Source organism: Crotalus tigris, unplaced genomic scaffold (assembly GCF_016545835.1).
Source record: "Crotalus tigris isolate CLP2741 ecotype Arizona unplaced genomic scaffold, ASM1654583v1 scf7180000021113.187851, whole genome shotgun sequence".
Lineage (NCBI taxonomy): Eukaryota > Metazoa > Chordata > Lepidosauria > Squamata > Viperidae > Crotalus > Crotalus tigris.
Genome location: NW_024098355.1, coordinates 48,449 through 73,310, shown reverse-complemented (window position 1 = coordinate 73,310; position 24,862 = coordinate 48,449). Strand labels below are relative to the sequence as shown.

Below are 24,862 nucleotides of genomic sequence, written 5' to 3'. Positions count from 1 at the left end.
TTTTCTTTTTGGTCTGTAACTTCCACGTCTATCAAATTCTACAGGCAACTCTTTGAACATTATCACTCGTGATGGGTGAGTGGGCTTTCCTTCTTCTCAATGAACAGTCTGAACTTCATCTAAATAAGTATCACATTTTCTCAACAGATTTGGTATAGCCAATCACTTCAACCATTGGTGGGATTCAACCAGTTCACACCGGTTCAGTAGAACTCGTAGCTAATTTTTTGTTGACTTTGGCGAACTGGATGATGCCTTACCCCCTTTTCACAAGCTCAGACGGACTGCTGGAAGTGCATGGATGCCACTTTTGGAAGTCCATTCTGAGCCGGGGATGGATTTCTTCCAATCTATCAAAAGGAAAAATTCCAATACATTGAATCTCTTCATGCAACGGCTCAACTAACAGAAAACCAAACAGCTGTTACCAAACGACTGCAGCACCTTCTACCAACAGCATCCATGAATCTGAATGAAACACTGTTGAATCAAAGTTGAATCAGAAAAGGTTTTGCACAAATCTAGAGATGACGATTAGCCACTTAATACAGTATATATGGAGTCACTTAATGTTAAGGTAAGAAAAGTCAAATAGAATAGAACTTTGAATGATTACTAAACAAATGGTTATAAGTCAAGGACTAGCTGTGTATACACACACACAGGCAAATATTTTATTATCAAATAGATTTCTCATTCAGACCATTTGAATGAGCCCGAATAAGTAAATTAAAAAGTTTTCTTGACAGCTCAAGGCCTATAAAAAAAATTTAAGAATAGAATAAAATAGAGCTGGAAGGGACCTTGGAGGTCTTCTAGTCCAGCACCTGCTCGAGCAGGAGATCCTATACCATCTCAGACAGGTGATTGTATAGTCTCTCCTTAAAAATCTCCAGTGATGGAGTGCCCACGGTTTCTGAAGGCAACTTCTGTTCCACCGGTTGATTGTCCTCACTGTCAGGAAATTTCTCCGTAATTCCAGGTTGCTTCTCTCCTTGACCAGTTTCCAACCATTGTTTCTCATCCTTCCCTCTGGAGGTGAACAACCTGACCCCCTCTGTCTTGTGGCAGCCCCTTAGATACTGGAACACTGCTATCCTGTCTCCCTTATTTCTTTTTTTCTTTAGACTAGCCAAACCCAATCCCGTAGCCATTCTTTTTGACCATCTTAGTTGCTCTTCTCTGATTTTTTTTCCAGACTCTGAAGATCTTGTTTGTGATATGGTGACCAAAATTGGCTGCAGTATTCCAGGTGTGGTCTTACTAGGACTTTGTAAAGCAGTAACAATACTTCACGTGATCTTGAGTCTATGGGAAAATTGTTCTCCAGACCATATTTCTTTTCAGAAGCTATAATTAAATAGACCATTAGCCAACTGATGGAGGAGACCCACGAGGAAAACTTCAATGACAGTTGGATTTCTCAGCTGATAAATGGGACTTTGACCACTGAGGAAGGGATCCAGCTGATCACAATTATTCAAGTGTGCAATCTGTTCTTTTATTTTGATACTATTTTCCCTTTAAGGTTTATTTCCCCTCTTTGGTCATTAGAAATATAAGGATGGGGATGGTGAAGTTTAACCTCTCTCCCTGGGGATGCCTTTCTGGCCATGCTCCTTCGGGTCACGCAGCAAAGGGTTTGAGTTCAAATCCTGTTGTGAGAATCTTTCCACTGCCTTCCCATGGCCTGGTATATCAACACTCATGGAATCGTCAGAAGGTGCAAAGCCTCTGGAGCAATTATGGTTTAGCAATTCCTAAGCTGTGTGGTGTTGGGTCCCATATCCCCTTCTTCCGAATTGTTTCTGACATAGAAGTTGGTGCAGAGGAAAGATCACCTGGTGTCATTTGTTCTTTCTCCATTCTGTGACTATTATGTACAACTTCATACTAGTTTTCTTTATAATATTTTATTAAGTTTTTTCAGGGTAGGGAAAGACAAGGATCGTTATGGGTGGTGGGAATCGGGATAGGGTTCAGGGAAAAGTTTGGGGTAGGGATGGATACAACAATGGGGTTACCCCCAATAACATTTCATGCTTTAGCATGCAAACTATCTTCCGGATATAGGTATTCAAGCGGGCTAATATAATATTCAGTAACTGTAGTCAACAAGAATAACAGAAATTATAAAACATATCAATTCATCAAAAGAAAAAAATCAATCATCTTAATAAATTTCATTATCTCACTTTGCTAGCCTTTGATAAAAAAATTTTCCTATGTTTTATAATAGACCGAGTCTTCTTTCTCTTGAATCTTTAAGGTTAATCTATTCATTTCTGCAGATTCTAAGGTTTTCCTAATTATAACCTCATCAGATGGTATATTTTCATTTTTCCAGTTTTGGGCAAATACTATTCTCACAGCTCTCAATATATTTAATATTAAATACTCATTGTCTTTCCCATAATTAGATCCTAATATTCCTAGCAGAAACAATTCTGGCTTAAATTCTATATGTATTTTAGTCATCTTTTCCAGCCATATATGGATCTTAACTTGTTAATTATGGTTTAAAGCTGGAACAGAGGCCACTTCCTCTGGAGAGGAAAGAATCCTTTATTATACTTCATTAATATAACAAGAAATTTTAGAATACCGTTGTGGGGAATTCCTGGGCATGCAATAGAGGGAATAAAGAAAGGAGTGAAAATGGATAGGATTCCTTATAAACAATTGCTTAAGTGGGAAGGGAATAATTGGCAATTAAAGTCTATGGAGGAATTAATGCAAGAAAATATTATTTATTCTTGGTTCCAGTATAGGCAATTATTAGAAAGATGGAGTATAGATCAAAAAGTGGGTTTTACTATGGAAGATGTGAATTTGATGAAACAAATTAAAGATCAAAGTCGAACTCATATAAAAAGAGTTTATAATGCTTTAGTGGAATTGGATTCAGAAACAGAATTAGTTAAAGATTGTATGGTTAAATGGGCTCAAAATTTTGAAGAGCAGATTTCATTAGATACATGGGAGATAATTTGGGTGAGGAATGTTAAGTTCACCCAAGCTCAAAATTTACGAGAAAAATTTTATAAAATGTTTTATAGGTGGCACCTTGATCCACAAAAGATGTCTCGTGTGTATCCGAATATACAGCCCAAATGTTGGAGATGTGGTTGTTTGGATGCAACATACTACCATATCTGGTGGTCATGTAGAAATATAAAGGCTTTTTGGATTAAGATTTGGTGGAACATTCAGAAAATTTTTAATAGAAGGATAAAATTTACACCACAATTATTTTTGTTAGGTATTATTGAAGATTGTGATGGCAAAGAGATTATTTTAATGTTGAATTTTATCATGACGGCAAGGTTATTGATTGGGCAATATTGGAAGAAAGATTCCTCGCCTACTATGGAAGAATGGTTTTTTAAAGTTTCTTATTTATCAGAAATGGCAAAAATTTCGGCTTATCTGAAAGACCATTCACAAGAGAGATATATCTCGGTGTGGAAAAGATGGGTAAATTTTGTACAGAATAAATATGGGATTAGAAAGTATTATTTAGCTTTTGAATAATTTATAGTTTAAAGTGGGTATATTTCTTTTCTTTTTTTAAATTGTTATGTTATGGTTGGACTTGTTATTTCTATGTATTGGAGTTGAAGTACTTTAAATTTTTTGGATATATGTATAGTTGATTGATGTTCATTTAACTTGTATGGTGTTTTTTGTTTTTGTTTTTTTAACCCTGTATTCAGCTCTGGGAAGGAGGGGGGAGGGTTATGGGGGATGGGAGGGGGGGAGGTATTTTATCGTAAAAAGTTTAAAAATTTTCAATAAAAAAATTAAAAAAAGAAAGAAATACAGCTATGCACTCATAAGAGATAACCAGTATTACAGAACAGCAGAAGTTTTACATTTACAGAGGGTTTGAAATTGTGTTTATAAACCTTTATCAGATTTCAGGAGCTTCGTCTTCCCTGAAAACTCTTTGAAAAATGACCTTGATGCTCTCCCTAGAGTGAGCTCTTTTCTTTCTCCCAGCCAGAAAATAGATCACTGGGTTAACGCTGCAATTTAGAGAAGCAGACAGATTGAAGTAGAACTCTAATTGAATACTACCAATCAAATCCCACTCCTGAATAAGATGACTAATGAACACATAGATATATAATGGGAGTGTAAGAATAAGAAAACAGAGAAGAGTAATTAAGATCATCACTAAGATTCTTCCACGTTTGAGCTGTTTTGATTTAAAACATATTTTGATGAATAGGATCACAGTAGAGGTTGTGATCAACGGAAGGCAAAGCACAACAGTCACGACCAAGTGGAAATTATGGCGGATATAAAAATTAATTAAAATACTTGGATACCAGCTAGTTACAGACAGGAGGATAGAGAAGATCCAGAGGGTGGCACAGACAGCAGGGGACAAATATTTTGGCCAGGAACAGCGATGCCAGATTGGGAAAAGGACAGACACGCATCGGTCCATGCTGATGGCTGTCAGAAGAAACAGACCGTTGACATATGTAACATTGAAGAGAGACATGAAGATTTGCTGGGGAATTCCTGACTGTATAAAACGTATAAAAGAGAGAATACAAGCTATAGTCATAAAGATGAGATGTCCAAAGTCGGCAATAGCTAAATTAAGAATCAATACTGTGAAAGGGTTTCTCTTAATTTGGAAGCCAAGTAGCCAGATGACAATTCCATTTAATGGGGCTCCAATACAGCAGATGATGAATGCGATAAACACCATGATGTTTTTAAAATAGATGGATTGGTCTTCAGGGAAAATTCCCATAGTATTATTGTCCAAATAATCTGCTGTAGCATTCAGGTTTGCCAGGCTGAAATTCATCAAGAGATGCTTTTTTAATGCTTCAATAATCTCTTCCTTTAGAGTGGAAATTTCTGTTTGGAAAAAAAAGAAGATTGGATTAAATAATTCATCAATAATTGTCATATCTTCATATCTAAACACTTTTGTGTACAGGCTGGGCCAAGCTTTTGACTTCTGCTAATGATAATAGCAATAGGTGCCTTAGTGCAATTCCAAAATAACTGAAACACCACTTCAATGACATTGGCACTGACAAATTTGCAGTCTCTCAATTGCAAAAGACAGCTTGACTCAGAACAACTTATATCCTACAATAATACCTTTAGCACCATCAAACGTCAACGTCTGCTATCCCAGGCCGTTGGAAAGGACTCGATTAATGGATTTTGGCTCTCTGTGACAAAACGTAGTAATAACATACCAGGAAGACTTACTGAGTAGTGGAGAGACCAAACTGGCCCACAATAACAAATGAAGAACAGAAAAGAGGCAGGGCAATAAAAGCACTAAACAGTCAGTACATTTAAAAATAAAATAGTAGGCAAAGCAGATAACAACAAGACCAGGCAATGGCTAAGAGCAGGAAATTTGAGGAAAGTGATAGAAGGACTAATGCTGGTTACATGAAATCAAGCTTTAGGAATAAATGCTTGCAAAGCCAGAATTGAGAAGACAACGACAAACAGCAAGTGCTATCTTTGCCATGGAAGCTGAAGGAACAGTGGTTCAATGTTTGAAGACAGCACAGACCCATTGCAATGGATGGACACCATCAAAGCTGACACCAGCCAGAGCATAGAAAAACCCAAAGAAGATGTGGAGAGACCCAGCCCATTGAATCGCCAAGACTCGGACACAAGTGAAGGGATAACATCATCCTCAATATTAGCCAGAGGCACCAATTCTGGCTGCACAAGATCAAGCCATAAAAAGAAATGTCTGCAAATCCAGAATTGAGAAGTCAGCAACAGAGAGCAAGTGCCGCCTCTGCAAAGAAGCTGAAGGAACCATGGGTCACCAGGTTAGCTGCTCCAAAAAGGTTGCACAAAGACCTGCAAACAGAAATTGAATGACTGTGGCAAAAGAAAGCAAAGGTAACATCAATAGCAATAGACACTTTGGGTTCAGTCCAAAAACCGGTGACAAGCTGACTATAGACCCTGGAGACGTTTCTCCATCCCCAGGGTCCGGAATTCTTTCACTGGTGGGCCCATCTGGGCTGAATGCCACCTTGGAGGAGTGACCACCGAAGGGTGAACCTTTGAGGAAGGAGAGCCGGTGTTAGCCAGGTCTCTGAACAAAAAACCGTCCCTGAAACCGGCAAAAGAAGGGCAGAGTGCTTCTGCGATCACTGCCATCACCAGCTGATCATTGGAGACAGAAGACAACTGATTGAGAACAAGCAACTGCTCCGGGTGAGATAACCTCAGTATTTCTGGCAAACTGGAGCTTTTGAAATTAATTGCCTGCCTTTGAGCTGAAGCTAGAAGCTCAAGGGAGGGAGAAGGGGTTTTTGATTCCCCCCTCCCCTAAAGTGGCGGTTTAAGCTTTATTATAAAATGTTTGAACTCTTTTTCAATGGAATTAAAGTAGAAGATCTTACTATCTTTTTCTACAAAAGACTCATATTAAGAGACAACACTCTAGAATTTTAGAACAGCCAAAACTAGCAAACTTTATTTCTCCTTGGCACTACAAAAGAAAAGAGGGATAGTGATGTATATAAAAGAAAAGTTGAATCCAAAAGAAATTTATTCTGAGGAGGAAGGAAGAATAGTAATGGTGGAGATTTCATGGAATCAAAAACAAATATTGTTGGTGGGAATATAGGCCCCCAGTGAGAAGCAAGAGCAATTTTTTCAACAACTATACAACAAACTTGTGGATTTAAACTATCACAGTCTTTGTATTTTGGGAGACTTTAATGCAATTGTGCATGTAGTTCGAGACTACAAAAGCCATAAACAAGGGAAGAAAGGAAGTAATATTTTATCTAAATCTTGTTTAAAAATGAAAGATGAACTATGTTTGCAGGATATATGGCGAGAGATGAATCCAGGAAAGACACAATATACCTTTTACTCCAACAGGCATAAATTTTGGTCAAGAATAGACAAGATATGGATCTCCCATGACCTGAAGACTATGATACAGGAAGTTGAAATAGAACCAAATATTTGGGCAGACCATAACTTAATTAAAATGACATGGAAAGGATCTAAGAAAAGGTTGAGATGGTCTCTGAATAAATCTGTTTTGAAGGAAAAAGAATTTTTACAAGTAGCAACAAAAGAAATGGATTTTTTTAAGATTAATAAAAAGGAAGATACTTCTATTCAAAATGTTTGGGACATGGCAAAAGCATACTTTAGAGGCTTAGCTATAACCTATGTTGCTAAAAGGAACAAAGAAAAGAGAATCACGCAGTCCAAATTGAAAAACAGCTTGGTATATTGGAGCTGGAGTTACAAACTGAGGCACAAAAGAAAAATTTGAAGATACAAATGGACTTAATAAAACATAAATTAAATCTACTTGAGACTATGGCACAACAGATTAAACAAGCCAAACAGAACTTTTTTGAAAATGCTAATAAACCTGGTAGATGGCTTGCATAGACCAAAATGGCTTTCTTCCTAAAATACAGATAAAGAACAACTTAAGGATTATTTCAAATATTTTGGAATATTATGAAAATCATCCAGGGAACCAGATGGCATTCATATTTCTTGATGCACAAAAAGCATTTGATAATTTAAATTGGCAATTTATGTCTCAACAACTACAGGAAATGGACTTTGGTGAAAACTTTATTAAAGCAATCCAAGTGATCTACAAGAAACAATCAGCAAAGATACTTATAAATGGAGATTATACAGAGAGCTTTGATATTAAAAAAGGTACAAGACAGGGATGTCCACTCTCACTTCTGTTATTTATTTTTACTCTGGAGGTATTGACTAGAAACATCAGGCAAGACACAGAAATTAAAGGTCTTGAGATTAAAGACCAGAAATATAAATTACAAGCTTTCGCGGATGATCTGATCTTTATCTTAGAGGAGCCCTTGGAAACAGCCCCTAAACTTTTGCAGAAAATTGAGAAATTTGGAGATTTGGCTGGATTGAAAATAAATAGGGAAAAAAAAACTAAAGTGTTAACAAAAAAATTAACTGATAAACAGAAAACTCAACTCACCAAAAAGACAATTCTTAACTAAATAGTTAAAAAAGTTAAATATTTAGGAATCTATCCTACGGCGAAATATTCATTACTAAAAGAAGATAACTGTGAGAGACTATTAAAACAAATAAAATCGACCTGGAAAAATAGGAAAATCTCCAACTATCATTGTTAGGAAGAATAGCGACTGTTAAAATGAACATTTTGCCAAAGCTATTTTTTTTTTTTTATTTCAAACAGTTCCTGTAAAACTGGGTAAGAAATTTTTTGATGATTTAAACGCAATAATATTAAGATTTATATAGCAAAAAAAGAAAGAAAGAATTAAATGTAAACTTCTACAAGACTCGAAATATAGAGGGGGTTTTGGACTTCCGGATTGGAAACTTTATTATCAAGCAGTATTTTGCTTTGGCTTAAAGAATGGATTACTCTGAGAAATAAGTGAATTCTCTATTTAGAGGGATATGACCTTCAAATAGGCTGGCATGCCTATGGTATGAGAAAGCTAAAATACATAAGTACTTTCAAAACCATGCTATAAGAAATGTTTTACTCTCTGAATGGGAGAAAGTTAGACACAAAATGTATATGAAAAGTCCTGAGTGGCTTTCAACAATGGAAGCATTTGCTTATTCAAATTTGATTAATTATGATAAACTTGTTAGTTATAAAGACATTTTGGACAAGGACGGAACACTCAAAGACAGGCAAGCCCTTCAACAACAAGGTATTTACTTACCATGGTGGTCCTATTTGCAAATTCAAACAAGATATGAAAAAGACATAAAAATAATGGGATTTTACAAAAGCTGACTCCACTTGATAAAATACTTTTAAAAACAGATGAACATTGGATTAAGAAGCTTTATAAATACTTATTAAATTGGTAGATGGAAGAAGAACAAGTAAAAGAGACAATGGTAGTATTGGTGAAGTATTTTGGATATTCTATAGAATTAGAAGACTGGCAAAAACTGTGGGATAAAAATATCAAACTTACTAAAGCAGTAACATACAAAGAAAACTTATATAAAATGTTTTATAGATGGCATATGACACCAGTTCGCTTAGCGAAAATGTTTAAAAATTTATCGGATACATGTTGGAAATGTAAACAAAAACCGGGTACTTATTATCATGCCTGGTGGACATGTTCTATTGCAAAAAAATATTGGTCTAAGATTCATAGATGGTTAGAAAAGATGATGAAAATACAGATAGAATTCAAACTGGAACTGTTCCTGTTAGGTAGATTAAGACCTAACTATGGCAAAGCAAATGATTATTTAAAATTACATGTATTAACAGCTGCAAGAATAGTATTTGCCCAATTTTGGAAAAATGAAAACCTACCATCAGATCCGATTATAATTTTGAAAATCCTAGATTGTGCAGAAATTGACAGATTAACGTTAGAAATGAACGAGAAAGAAGATTCAATCTTTTATAAAAGCTGGGGAAAATTTTATCAGTGGGTTGAAACTCGTTAGAATAAGAAGAGATTTTAGAGCTTTATTATATTAAGTATTAAGGTTGATGATTGGAAATAGTTGTTATGCTATCAGCTATGTTAATTATTTAAAAGAATATTAGTGTTTTACTAAATGTCAGTTGTAATTATACCAATTTCTTCTTATAAATGTCTAGTATTAAATAAACAATAATACTCAATATGAAGACCCGGACGACAACTTGTTCGCTGAATTATGCATTTACTGTAGTTATCCACACCTGTCCCCTTTATCCCGATTTTCCTGTACCCGCACCGACTCCATCTTTTCCCTACCCATATAAAATCTAATAAAATATATATATTTTAAAAAAAGAGACAGCAAGTGCCGTCTTTGCTAAGGAGGCTGAAGGAACAGTGGATCAATGTTTGAAGATAGCACAGACTGGTTGCAATGGATGGACGCCATCAAAGCTGAAACCAGCCAGAGCATAGAAAAACCAAAAGACGTAGTGGAGAGACCCAGCCCATCGAATCGCCAAGACTCGGACACAAGTGAAGGGATAACATCATCCTCAAACTTTGGCTAAAATATAGGAAAACTTTGGCTTAAATATAAAGTACATAAAAAATCCAGAAAGCAAGTGCTATCAAATACAGTAATTCTGAGAACACTTTATAGGAATAAAATAATTTTGAATAAGAAGATGCTGCACTTGATGTTATTATCCCTGATGGAAATGAATATTTCGTTCTGATCTTCCCTGAGAAAGTCTTTGGGGTTCTACCAGCCCATACCTCAAAGTTTAGACACAGAATGTCTTATCTTCTTCCAGTCTCACTTATGCTCCACCAATGCGTGTTGGACCTTAATACCGTCTTCTTCTGGAATGGTTATATATTCGCCTTTTGCTATCATGAAGGCTAAGTGCTTTGCCAGAAAGTTCGAATGAGATGCCTTTATATACATTTTGAGAATGGGTGGGGTACTTTAATGGATTAAAGAAATCCATTATTCCTTGCTGAGAATTAAGAACACAGTGCTGATTTTTTTCCATGGGTGTTTCAGAACTCTTAAATGTGGGATAAAATGGTTTCCATAACCCTGAAAGAGAAATGCATTAGGCAGATGTCTCTGAGGGAAGTTCTAGATCATGTGTACTTTGTAAATCAAATTGTTCTACAGTATCTACATACGAATAAAACTCTCATTCCCGTAACCTTTAACTGGGTGAAATGGTATCTGGTAGGCCAATATTTTTTGCACTAAAGTACCTCAAATGGGCTATCTTACGGAATGAGTCCAAATTTGGGACCCATAATTTCAGGGAACTGAAATTTGGAAAATTATATAAAATAGTTCATGGCATCAAAATTATCAGAAATCATTCTTTTGCTGCTATTTGACTGCACGACTGTAGAGTCCAACCTGGTCCATTTTCAAGGTAGACACGTCTAAAAATGTACATTCAGTGTTTCCAGGGAATGCAAAATATTGGAAGACCTCTCCCTGTGGAAGGCATTGAGGGATCTGGTAGGGATTCCTGGTGAGGAGTGGCTTTTTCTGCACCTTTTATATATATTTTTTTCAAAATAGATTTACTTATCTTTTCATGTTATAGTTGTATACGTTTCACTTGAATCTCCTGGCAAGATGGGCAGCAGACAAATTTAATAAACAAACAAACAAATAAATAAATAAATAGAATCCTCGATAGAAAATTATTGGGGTGGGGGAAAGGGGGGAAATATGATAAATACCTCGGAAATCATGATCCAACTGGTCATGAGCCCTCTAGTATACTCCTGACACTCTTCTTCCTGTAACCTACGTCTGGAAAACGATGTGTACTATAGGACCAATTCTTCCTAGTATGAAAAAGTTATACCTTTCAAATGTTTAAATTACCCTTAATATGCAATTAAATTGCAGAAGGAAGAGAAGCAAGAAAGGGAAAAATTGGATCTCTCTTTTTCATTTCTTCTCTGGGGATGGCAGACACTAGAGACCAAGAGTTCATAAAAGAAGCCATTGTTTTCTATATAGCTCAGGAAACAAAAACACTCTAAATGTTCTATTAAAATGTTTTGATTAAGTTCTCTTCTGATGAAACAAAATCAGAAGGCATTGAGGGAGCTGCCACTATTAGTCCTTGAAGTTTCTCTAGACCAGGAAACACACCTTTCAAATACTGTTCATAAAACCAGTCTCAATAAAATTCCAGTCTTCTTTTTCATCCCCCTCTTCTCGTATCCCCTGAGACTTTTTCTATTTCCTTTCCCAGGGCTCAGGGAAGGCGACTCTCCTTTTTGTTTTTGTAACAGATTCTGAATGTGTCTCTCAAGGCCATATGAAACCCTACAAAGAAGCTTCTTGCTCCTGGGAGCACAAAAGAGGGACTAAGTAAAGTGGGATGCTAATAGTCCACACTGAAGAACATTCTGAGATCAGAGCACTGAGCACGTCCATTCCAGCTTCAGAATTGTTTTAGCTTTAGGTAACAATAAAGGTTTCCCCTGTCCTGTCATGCTCAACTCCAGGGAGACATTCAATGTCCAAAGGTGCTTTTTCAGGAGGCAACTGGACTTTCTTATTCTTCTTTGAAGACATTTCACTTCTCATCCAAGAAGCTTTCTCAGCTCTGACTGGATGGTGGGGAATGGAAGGACTTGTACTCCTTGCAGACAGTTGGTCATTTGCATTATTTTAGAGAGTTGGTGAGGCCATCTGGAGGTTTGTCTGTGTCCTCAGGGTTACCTGAGCAATGCAAATGGGTGTGGAGCCTTCTTGGAACTGCTGAAAGGACTGTGTTGTAGACTGGAAATAGAGGATGCCATATCCCTCCCCCTCTGTTGAGAGAGGGATGTTCAATTTTGACACAGATGACCTCTTTGACCCCTCTTTCAAACCAGTGGTCCTCTTTCTCCAAAATGTGGACTTTGCTGTCTTCAAGAGTGGCCTTTGTCTTTTTGATGCAGATGAACTGCTGAATCCAGATGGGTTTATTCCCCTATATCCTCCATCTTCAGTCTGCAACACAGTCTTTCCATAGTTTGTACTTTTTTTTTCTTTCAGTTGGTCAGAGAGTTCTTTGTACAACCAAGTTGATTTTTTTCTTCGATTTGTTGTTTTTCCCTTTTAGTGGTATTGATAAAAAATTCTGATTTATCGCCACCCTTGATGTGCTTTATTGATACCAGGCAACAATCCCCATAATTTGGAACATCATTAACCACAGATTTTGCTGTATCTAAAACAATCTCAAAAGAGTTTACATCCACTGCTAAAGCAGAGTTGATGGCATTAATCCCAGTTGTCTTGGTTCATCAAATATGCTAAGTTATTAAACATGGTTTGTATACAAAACATAGGCACATTCTGGTTTAGTGTAATGTATGAACTCAGGTGCAGAAAAGGCGGGGAATGAATCATGTGTAGTGCTGAAAGTAAAGTTTCTTTGTTTGGGAAGGAAGTGTCAGGTGGCCCCCAGATGGTTTCTGTGAACCCTTGAAATAGGTTTCAAAATGTTCAATCATGTTACAGAGCTTGAGTAGCCAATTCCCTTATATTTAAAGAGCTTCTGAGTTTTGGATTTCACTCTGGAATCAAACACCCGAATAGCTTTCGAGTCTCTTATTTCGGAAAATGAAGACAATCTTTGAGATTTGCCCTCTTTTTTTTTTTTGCTTTTCTGCCTCATGCTAAGAATATTTATTTATGTATTTGTTCATTCATTCATTCATTCATTCATTCATTCAGTCAGTCAGTCAGTCAGTCAGTCAGTCAGTCAGTCAGTCAGTCAGTCAGTCAGTCAGTCAGTCAGTCAGACAGTCATCTGAAGGCAGAACAAGAAGCAATGGATGGAAACTAATTAAGGAGAGAGCCAAACTAGAATTAAGGAGAAACTTCCTGACTGTTAGAACAATGAATCAGTGGAATGGCTTCATCACTGGAGGTTTTTAAGAGAGATTGGACAACCATTTGTCTGTAATGGTAAAGGACATCCTACGTGATCAGGGGGACCTCCAAGATTCCTTCCAAGTCTGTTATTCTGTCATTCATTCATTCATTCATTCATTCATTCACTCACTCACTCACTCACTCACTCATTCCACACCTTCTCATGGTGGTGCTTTTCAGCCTCAGCTAATGTTGGCAATGATGGAAGGATTCTTTTCCATTATGTTTCCTTTGGTCACAGGGCAGTATCCTGAGCTGTCCATTCTTCTTAGGCTGAGAAAGCTTCATTAGAAGAGTTTCTTCTCCTGGCTTGCTTTGGGATTGAATTGGACTGTGAGAAGACTCCTTGAAAGTGATTCTACAGGGAGAGTCTGGACATTCCTATTCAGGCCTTTTCTCCCACTAATCAAGCAATTGGAAGACCTCCAGGTTCCACTCATGACAAGTTCACCAAAATTCTCTTCCCTTTGGACAGAAATGGATAAAATAGTAATAGTAATAGTAATAAAGTTGGAAGGGAGCTTGGAGGTCATCTAGTCCAACCCCCTGCTCAGGCAGGAAACCCTATACCATTTCGGACAAATGTCTGTCCAGTCTCTTCTTAAAAACTTCCAGTGTTGGAAGCATTTACTGCTTCTGGAGATAGGCTGTTCCACTGATTAATTGTTCTCACTGTCAGGAAGTTTCTCCTTAGTTCTAGGTTGCTTCTCTCCTTGATTAGTTTCCACCCGTTGCTTCTTGTCCTGCCTTCAGGTGCTTTGGAAAATAGGTTAATTCCATCTTCTTTATGGCAGCCCCTGAGATATTGGAATACTGCTATCATGTCCCCTCTTCTCCTTCTCTTTGTTAAACTAGACATACCCAATTCTAGCAACCATTCCTTATATTTTTCTTCTTCTTCAGATTAAATGAGAAATGTGTTTGACTTTGCTTGAACCAATTCAGAAAAAAACTATATTTACTTCAAAAAATGTGCACTAACTGCAACACTTGCAAATAGGACAAGATGGGCAAGGTAGTGGACACTTGCACGTATTCTTGGATTCACTGAGAAAACAAGGAAGTTGCTGTCACACTTAATAACTGCTGCCAGAAGACATTACTCCTTTAATGGGCCTTGATTCCAAGAAAAAGAGGAATTCCTCAAGATCTGGGCATAAAAACCCAAGAAAATCATAGAAGCATCTAAGAATGGATAGAATAGAATAGAATAGAATAGAGTAGAGTAGAGTAGAGTAGAGTAGAGTAGAGTAGAGTAGAGTAGAGTAGAGTAGAGTAGAGCAGAACAGAATAACAGAGTTTAAGGGACCTTGGAGGTCTTCTAATCAAAGCCCCTGCTCAGACAGGAAGCCCTATATGATTTCATAGAAATGGTTGTCCAATCTCTTCTTAAAAACTTCCACTGTTGGAGCATTCACAAATTATGGAGATAAGCTGTTCCACTGGTTATTTGTTCTCACTGTCAGGAAATTTCTTCTTAGTTCTAGGTTGCTTCTCTCCTTGGTTACTTTCCATCTGTTGCTTCTTGTCCTGCCTTCAGGCGCTTTAGAGAATAGCTTGACTCCCTCTTCTTTGTGACAGCTGCTGAGATATTGGAAGTCTGCTATCATGTCACCCCTAGTCCTTCTTTTCATTAAACTAGAGAAACCCAATTCCAGCAACTGCTCTTCACATGTTTTAGCTTCCAGTCTATATGATCTGGTCCCTGACTACAAGCCAGTAGGGGCAACCTGTTTATTTATTACAAATAATTTAGTTCAACCCCTTGTCAGACTCATGAACAGTTCTAGAGGCAGAAGTTGTGAGTGATTAAGGAATGTCCTGTCTACTACAGGGATCACCCTTGCTAGAACAGCTAACAGAAAGAGCAAAAAATAACACTGCAATCTTTCCTTTTCCAGTTGACTCTTTTCAAAGTACTTTTACATCAAATCTATGCTGAATTGTTGCAGGTACTATTCATTTGAGCGTCGCACTGCTCAATAAGTAGGTCATAACATAACAGGTCAGAGCTGAAGAAGCTTCTTGAATGAGAAGCGAAACATCTTCAAACAAAAAAAACAAAACAAGAAAGTCCAGTTGCCTCATGAAAAAGCATCTTTGGGATAGGTCATAACATGAAGTGGCCCAATTTTACTATCTGATTTGTGACGGTTGTTAAACAAATGCCTGATACCTGATAATTCTAATAATAGGAATTGCTGGCAATTTTACTGAAATGCATCTTGAAGATTTTGGGTCTCTACTAAGTACAGCAATTCTCCAGCCTCATAATAGCATTGATTTTAGGGATGTAATTTCCATCAGATGATGAAAAAAATACATATGTGTTCATATGATATGTGGTAGTGAAAAATAAGTTTGTGTGTGTATGTGTGTGTGACTATGTGTGTAAGAGAGCTGATTCTCTTTTCTTTTTTTTTTTTTTAAAGCAGGGTGCATCCCCAAACTATTTTGGATACTCCTGAACTTTCAAGGAGTGATCCAGAAAAGGTCAACATTTTTTTTCCGTATTATCGAAAATATGGAAAGTGCTCTAAATACTTCTAAAATACCAGAAACGTCTTCTCTAGAGAATCAGCTGGTTGATAATTGAACACGAAATCTTATCAATGGTTTCATTGCTCTTATTTGCATTTTGGGCCTGGTACAATATGGAAAGACCATTTATCTCCTGGCCTTTTCCATTAAGAGGAATTCTTTCCCCATTTAAATCCTGAATCTCTCCATGGCTGATTTTGGGTTCCTCACATCCCTCATTATGGCAGCTATATTTGTGGGGGTGTCAACTTTTTATAAAGGAGCTTACATAGTCCAAACCTTTTTCTTCTTGTTTTTTGAGCTCTTTTCCTTCACCTATTCTGCTAGCCAGTTTCTGATGACGGCCATCAGCCTGGACAGGTGTGTGGCTCTCCTCTTCCCACTCTGGCATCACTGCCATCATCCTCCATATCTCTCCACTCTTGTTTGTGGCCCCATCTGGATCCTCTCCTTCTTACCTTCTGCAGTGCACTTCATTCTCCTCCAGACCAGAAGCTCTGGAAGATCACCTTTCCTTCATCAGCTGATTCTGAATGGTTTATTTTGTTACCTCTCATGGTTTTGTCTATTGTGACCCTCTGGATTCACATGAGGTCTAAATCGCAACGCAATCAAAGGAAGTTCCTCACCACCATCTTGCTGGCTCTCCTCTTCTTCCTCCTTTTTTCTCTCCCAAGGTATGCCTCATATGTCATTTATTATTTCAGTTTCCCTCATCCTGTCCTCTTGACAATTGGACGAGGAAGTGCTACTCTCAAGAGCAGCATCAACCCACTCCTTTATTTCTTAGTGGGGAGGAAGCAGAGGGGAAAGAGTCAGCCCAGAACATCCTTAAAGGTGGCTCTTCAAAGAGTCTTCAACAATGAGCAGCAAGGCAGCCTGGAGGAACAGCAAGCTGCAAAGGAAGAACTTTCGTGAAGTCTTACTATCACTGTAATTCACGTTTGATAGCCATAAATAATATGTGCATTCGATAAAAAACAAATTTATCAAACAAAGTAGCTAACGCCAAACAATATAAAAAGGAAATATTGCCATATTCATAATTTTCAAAGTGAAATGTTTGTACAGAAAGTGTCTGACTTCATAAATCTTTTTATTTCATCACATGAAATTACATCTCACTTCATGTAATTCGTTATTTCATAACATCAAATGATATGTCTGACATCATACAATTCTTCTTTATATCATAACATTAATGCATGTTTTTTTTTAAATTTAACTTTTCTCATTTTATGTATGTTTATTTCCTATATAATTGCAAAGATTTTGTCCCTAAAGCACTTGATAGAAGAATATACAGCTTCGCTAAAAACATACAAATTTGTATACATAATAAAAGGAAAGAGCAGAAAAATAAATATGTACAGGATACATTTTCTAAAATAAAATATGACAGTTTTGATCCTCACACATTTCAGACATAGCATTCACTGATATTATAGCCTGGGGATTTGTCTCTGATCTTTGTCCTAAAGGTTGAAAAAAGGGCTAAAACCAGAAAAAAATTCAATTGAGACTTATGGGATTATCAGGATATAAATATGGAATATTTTAATATGAAATATCAAATACAGAAATACATAGCTACTAAAATAACATTTGTTATTATACTTGCATTTCCCTGGGACAGATTAATTCTTCCAAAATTATGACACATTGGAAAGTAATCAACCAAGCTCTTCAAAGTTGGAGAGTGGAAGATTATTATCCTGATATTGAAGGTTGAATTGATTGGCAATGGCAGACCTGTAGAAAAAATACGATAAAGTTTTATTTAGATGAAGTTCAGACAGTTCATTGACAAGAAAGAAAGACCACTTCCGGTCCACCAGAAATGTCATGGATGCACTTCAAGAGGGCCATTCTGGACCTTGGAGACCTCCCTGGCTCAGAATGGACTTCCAAAAATGGCATCCATGCACTTCTGCTCAGCAGTTCTGAAGTTTTCTGTTTGGTCTGTAACTTCCACGTCTATCAAATTCTACAGGTAACTCTTTGAACATTGTCACTCATGATGGGTGAGTGGGCTTTCCTTCTTGTCAATGAACAGTCTGAACTTCATCTAAATAAGTATCACATTTTCTCGACAGATTTGGTATAGTCAATCACTTCAACCAGTGGTGGGATTCAACCAGTTCGCACAGGTTCAGTAGAACCGGTAGCTAATTTTTTGTTGACTTCAATGAACTGCATGATGCCTTACCCCCTTTTCACAAGGCTCAGATGGACTGCAAGAAGTGCATGGATGCCACTTTTGGAAGTCCGTTCTGAGACGGGGATGGATTTCTTCCAATCTATCAAAAGGAAAAATTCCAATACATTGAATCTCTTCATGCAACGGCTCAACTAACAGGAAAACAAACAGCTGTTACCAAACGATTGCAGCACCTTTAACCAACAGCATCCATGAATCTGAATGAAACATTGTTGAATCAAGGTTGAATCAGAAAAGGTTTTGCACAAATCTAGAGATGACGATTAAACCACTTAATACAGTATATATGGAGTCACTTAATGTTACGGTACGAAAATGAAAAGTCAAATATAATAGAACTTTGAATGGTCACTAAACAAATGGTTATAAGTCAAGGACTAGCTGTGTATACACACACACAGGCAAATATTTTATTATCAAATAGATTTCTCATACAGACCATTTGAATGAGCCCAAACAAGTAAATTAAAAAGTTTCTTTGACAGCTCAAGGACTATAAAAAGATTTTAAGAATAGAATAAAATAGAGTTGGAAGGGACCTTGGAGGTCTTCTGGTCCAGCACTGGCTTGAGCAGGAGATCCTATACAATCTCAGACAGGTGATTGTCTAGTCTCTCCTTAAAAATCTCCAGTGATGGAGCGCCCATGGTTTCTGAAGACAACTTCTTTTCCACTGGTTGATTGTCCTCACTGTCAGGAAGTTTCTCCTTAATTCCAGGTTGCTTCTCTCCTTGACCAGTTTCCAACCACTGTTTCTCATCCTTCCCTCTGGAGCTCTGTTGAACAACCTGACCCCCTCTGTCTTGTGGCAGCCTCTCAGATACTGGAACACTGCTATCCTGTCTCCCTTATTTCTTTTTTTCTTTAGACTAGCCAAACCCAAGTCCCATAGCCATTCTTCTTGACCATCTGAGTTGCTCTTCTCTGATTTTTTTCCAAACTCTCAAGATCTTGTTTGTGATATGGGGACCAAAATTGGCTGCAGTATTCCAGATGTGGTCTTACTAGGGCTTTGTAAAGCAGTAACAATACTTCACGTGATCTTGAGTCTATGCCTCTGTTTATATAACAGAGGAACGGGGAAAATTGTTCTCCAGACCATATTTCTTTTCAGAAGCTATAATTAGGTAGACCATTAGCCAATTGATGGAGGAGACCCAAGAGGAAAACTTCACTGATAGTTAGATTTCTCAGCTGATAAATGGGACTTTGACCACTGAGGAAGGGATCCAGCTGATCACAGTCATTCAAGTGTGCAGTCTGTTCTTTTGTTTTGATACTATTTTCCCTTTAAGGTTTATTTCCCCTCTTTGGTCATTAGAAATATAAGGATGGGGATGGTGAAACTTAACCTCTCTTCCTGGGGATGCCTTTCTGGCCATGCTCCTTCAGAGCACGTAGCAAAGGGCTTGAGTTCAAATCCTGTTGTCAGAATCCTTCCACTGACTTCCCATGGCCTGGTATAACAACACCCAGGGAATCATCAGAAGGTGCAAAGCCTCTGGAGCAATTATGGTTTAGCAATTCCTAAACTGTGTGGTGTTGGGTTGCTTATCCCCTTCTTCCGAATTGTTTCTGACATAGAGGTTGGTGCAGAGGAAAGATCACCTGGTGTCATTTGTTCTTTCTCCATTCTGTGACTATTATGTACAACTTCATATTAGTTTTCTTTCGAATATTTTATTAAGTTTTTTCAGGGTAGGGAAAGACAAGGATTGTTATTGGTGGTGGGAATCGGGATAGGGTTCAGGGAAGAGTTTGGGGTAGGGATGGATACAACAATGGGGTTATCCCCAATAACATTTCACGTTTTAGCAAGCAAACTATCTTCCGGATACAGGTATTCAAGCGGGCTAATATAATATTCAGGAACTGTAGTCAACAAGAATAATAATAACAATTCTGGCTTAAATTCTATATGTATTTTAATCATCTTTTCCAGCCATATATGAATTTTAACTTGTTAATTATGGTTTAAAGCTGGAACAGAGGCCACTTCCTCTGGAGAGGAAAGAATCCTTTATTATACTTCATTTCTATAACAAGAAATACAGCTATGCACTCATAAGAGATAACCAGCATTAAAGAACAGCAGAAGTTTTGCATTTACAGAGAGTTTGAAATTGTGTTTATAAACTTTTATCAGATTTCAGGAGCTTCATCTTCTCTGAAGACTCTTTGAAAAATGACCTTGATGCTCTCCCTAGAGCGAGCTTTTTTCTTTCTCCCAACCAGAAAATAGATCACTGGGTTAACGCTGCTGTTTAGAGGAGCAGAAAGACTAAAGATGAGCGCTAATTGAATACTATCAAGCAAATACCACTTCCGAATAAAATGAATAACTAACACATAGATATAAAATGGGAATGCAAGAATAAGAAAACAAAGAAGAGTAATTAAAGTCATCACTAAGATTCTTCCACGTTTGAGCTGTTTTGATTTAAGACATATTTTGATGAATAGGATCACAGTAGAGATTGTGATCAACAGAAAGCAAAGCACAGCAGTCACGATCAAGCAGATATCATAAGGGATATAAGAAACAATTAAAATATTCCAATTGCCGCTAATTCCAGTCAGGAGGAAAGAGAAGATCCAGAGGAAGGTGCAGACAGCAGGGGACAAATATTTTGGCCGGGAACAGCGATGCCAGATTGGGAAAAGGACAGCCACGCACCGGTCAATGCTGATGGCTGTCAGAAGAAACAGACCGTTCATATATGTAACATTTAAGAGAGAACAGAAGATAATCTGGAGAGTTTCTGACTGTATAAAACCTATAAAAATGTCAATACACAATATAGTCATAAAGATGAGAAACCCAAAGTCGGCAATAGCTAAATTAAGAATCAATACTGTGAAAGGGTTTCTCTTAATTTGGAAGCCAAGCAGCCAGATAACAATTCCATTTAATGGGGCTCCAATACTGCAGATGATCAATACAACAGAGAAAATGATAGTTTTTTCTTCATGGAAAATTCTGCTATAATTATAGTTCAAATAATCTGCTGTACCATTCATCTTTGCCAGGCTTCAATAATCTCTTCCTTTAGAGTGGAAATTTCTGTTTGGGAAAAAAAAAACAGATTGGATTAAATAATTCATCAATTATTGTCATTCTTCATATCTAAACACTTTTGTGTACAGGCTGGGCCAACCTTTTGACTTCTGCTAATGATAATAGCAATAGGTGCCTTAGTGCAATTCCAAAATAACTGAAACACCACTTCAATGACCTTGGCACTGACAAATTTCCAATCTCTCAATTGCAAAAAGCAGCTTGACTCAGAACAAGTTTTTCTTACAATGTCTAAAATTTGACATACCCCCGGGAGAACCCGCAAATGTGTTGTTGGACAATTCACAGGATTAAATATCTGAGTAGCAGGTGATCATAAGCAGATCTTTCGAAGAAAATATACTTTCTGTTCTGGAACGATGAAGCAGATCTTGCTAAAAGTCTCACACAACTAGATATATTCTGTGTCTTGTCTAATCAGTGTGAACATCTAGTGATAAGAAGATTTGGTTCCTGTTTTTGCAGGATATTCACCAGCCATAGAAGGAGGGGACCGCCCAAAATGTAGGCAGCTCTTACAAAAAGGAAAAATCTAGTTTATTTCAATTGGATTGGTCTTCTCATCTGAGAAGATTAATCAGGGACATCTGCTCCTAAATCTCTGATCTTCCTCCTAGAGGTTGAAAAAAGGTCTAAAACCAGAAAAAAAATCAGTTGAGACTTATGGGATTATCAGGATATAAATATGGAATATTTTCATATGAAATATCAAATAGAGAAATACATAGCTACTAAAAAATGTTGGTTATTATATTTGCATGAAGTGTTCAAAATTGTGACACATCGGAAAGTAATGGAACAAGTTCTTCAAAGTTGGAGAGGGGAAGATTATTGTCCTGATAATGAAGGTTGAATTGATTGGCAATGGCAGACCTGTAGAAAAAAATGTAATACAGTTTTATTTAGATGAAGTTCAGACAGTTCATTGACAAGAAGGAAAGTCCACTCCCGGTCCACCAGAAGTCGCATGGATGTGCTTCCAGAGGGCCATTCTGGGCCTGGGAGTTCTCCGTGACCCAGAATGGTCCACCATTCCCACCACCAATGGTTCTGGGCCTGGGAGACCTCCCCAGCTCAGAACGGATTTTCGGAAGTGGCATCCATGCACTTCCAGCAGTCCGTCTGAGCCTTGTGAAAAGGGTGTAAGGCATCAGTCAGTTCGCCAAAGTCAACAAAAAATTAGCTACCGGTTCTAGTGAACCGGTGTGAACCAGCTGAATCCCACCACTGGCTGAAGTGATTGGCTATACCAAATCTGCCGAAAAAATGTGATACTTATTTAGATGAAGTTCAAACTGTTCCTTGTCAAGAAGGACGCTCATCATGAGTGACAATGTTCAAAGAATTGCCTGTAGAATTTGATACATGTGGAAGGAGAGACCGAACAGAAAACTTCAGAGGTGTTTTTATAAAAGGAACAGGGTTCAGTGCTAGCATAGCAGGTGAGAATCAATCAAAATGTGGGACATTTTCTCTTTTGGCATGGAAAAGAAAGTCTAAAAACACGCAGAGTTGTGCTTTGCCTAATCAGAATGTAGCACTATGTGACACCAAGATGTGGTTATTGACTTCTTAAGAAAATCATGATTAATCAGATAATCAAGTTAAATCCCATCCATGTAACAGGTCCAATTATCTACAAAGCCTGATAATATAACCTCTGCAATCTCTGTTTTTTAATAGTTCAACAGTTCTTAAATTCCTGCAGAATAACATTTTGAGTGATGGGTATAGTTTCTCTCGGGCACAAGAAGCTAAAAATTCTTTCTGAGATTCTGTGCAATGTTGCTTTAAACTGTTTGTTGGATGATAATGATGATGATGATGATGATACTACTACTACTACTACTACTAATAATAATAATAATAATAATAATAATAGTAACAACAACAACATCCCGGACTTAACAATTGTCAATAAGAAAGACAAAAATGTCTGGATAGTGGATGTGGCAGTGCCTGGAGACAGCAGAATAGAAGAGAAAGAACTGGAAAAGATAACAAAATACAAAGACCTACAAACAGAAATAGAAAAGAGTTTGGCAAAGGCAAGCAAGGGTAGTACCAATAGTAATAAGGGCCTTGGGTGCAATCCTAAACCAACTGGAGCACCGCTTGAACACCATTGGCATTGACAAATTGCCATTAGTCAATTGCAAAAGGCAGCCTTGTTAGGAACTGCTTCCATCCTGCGACGATATATATAATACCATCAGACATCCACATCTGCCTATCCCAAGTCCTTGGGAAGGATTAGATAGGTAGACAAAAATGCCAAATCCAATCTGAACATCTGGCTGACTGTGCAGTGATCAATAATGATAATGATAATGATAGAGTTGGAAGGGACCTTGGAGATCATCTAGTCCAACCTCTTGCTCAGGTAGGAAACCCTATACCATTTCAGACAAATGGCCATCCAGTTTCTTCTTAAAAACTTCTAGTGTTGGAGCATTCACAACTTCTGGAAGCAGGTTGTTCCACTGATTAATTGTTCTAACTGTCAGGAAGTTTCTCCTTAGTTCTAGGTTGCTTCTCTTGTAGGTTTATATTTTTTCTCTCCCACATATTACTATCTGATTGGATTATATGGATTTCTTCCAATCTATCAAAAGGAAAAATTCCAATACATTGAATCTCTTCCTGCAACGGCTCAACTAACAGAAAACCAAACAGCTGTAGCATCGTCTACCAACAGCAACCATGAATCTGAATGAAACACTGTTGAATCAAGGTTGAATCAGAACATGTTTTGCACAAATGTATAGATAAAGATTAGCCACTTAATACAGTATATATGGAGTCACTTAATGCTAGGACAAGAAAATGGAAGGTCAAATCGGGAATAGTTTATTTTGAAGGCGTGCTGTGGGAATGCCATGTCTTCTTATAAAGAAATTAGAATAGAACAGAACAGAACAGAATAGAATAGAATAGAATAGAATAGAATAGAATAGAATAGAATAGAATAGAATAGAATAGAACTTTGAATGGTCACTAAACAAATGGTTATAAGTCAAGGACTAGCTGTATACACACACACACACCCAGGAAAATATTTTATTATCAAATAGATTTCTCATTCAGCCCATTTGACTGAGTCCAAATAAGTAATAAAAAAATTTCCTTGAAAGCTCAAGGACTACAAAAACATTTTAAGAATAGAATAAAATAGAGGTGGAACTGACCTTGGAGATCTTCTAGTCCAGCCCCCTACTTGAGCGGGAGATCCTATGCCATCTCAGACAAGTGACTGGAAAGTCTCTTCCCTCTGATGCTCTGGTGAATAACCTGACCCCCTCTGTCTTGTGGCAGCCCCTCAGATACTGGAACACTGCTATCCTGTCTCCCTTATTTCTTTTTTTCTTTAGACTAGCCAAACCCAAGTCCCGTAGCCATTCTTTTTGACCATCTTAGTTGCTCTTCTCTGATTTTTTTCCAAACTCTCAAGATCTTGTTTGTGATATGGGGACCAAAATTGGCTGCAGTATTCCAGATGTGGTCTTTCTAGGGCTTTGTAAAGCGGTAACAATACTTCACGTGATCTTGAGTCTATGCCTCTGTTTATATAACAGAGGAACGGGGAAAATTGTTCTCCAGACCATATTTCTTTT

At 37.4% G+C, this 24,862-nt stretch overlaps 1 protein-coding gene and 1 pseudogene across 1 annotated transcript; one reads left to right on the top strand and one right to left on the bottom strand.

Annotated features, from left to right (window-relative positions):
* Positions 1-16,003: 16,003 nt before the first annotated feature.
* On the top strand, positions 16,004-16,866 carry LOC120320021 (annotated as a pseudogene).
* Positions 16,867-19,516: 2,650 nt separating this feature from the next.
* On the bottom strand, positions 19,517-21,221 carry LOC120320029 (mas-related G-protein coupled receptor member H-like). Its single transcript, XM_039369452.1, has one exon. It carries the CDS (start codon positions 21,188-21,190, stop codon positions 20,312-20,314), a length of 879 nt encoding a protein of 292 aa, XP_039225386.1. The 5' UTR covers positions 21,191-21,221; the 3' UTR covers positions 19,517-20,311.
* Between the last annotated feature and the right edge of the window lie 3,641 nt (positions 21,222-24,862).

Coding starts and splice junctions, on each gene's coding strand:
- LOC120320029 (XM_039369452.1), bottom strand. CDS start 21,190: ATGAATGGTACAGCAGATTATTTGAACTATAATTATAGCAGAATTTTC.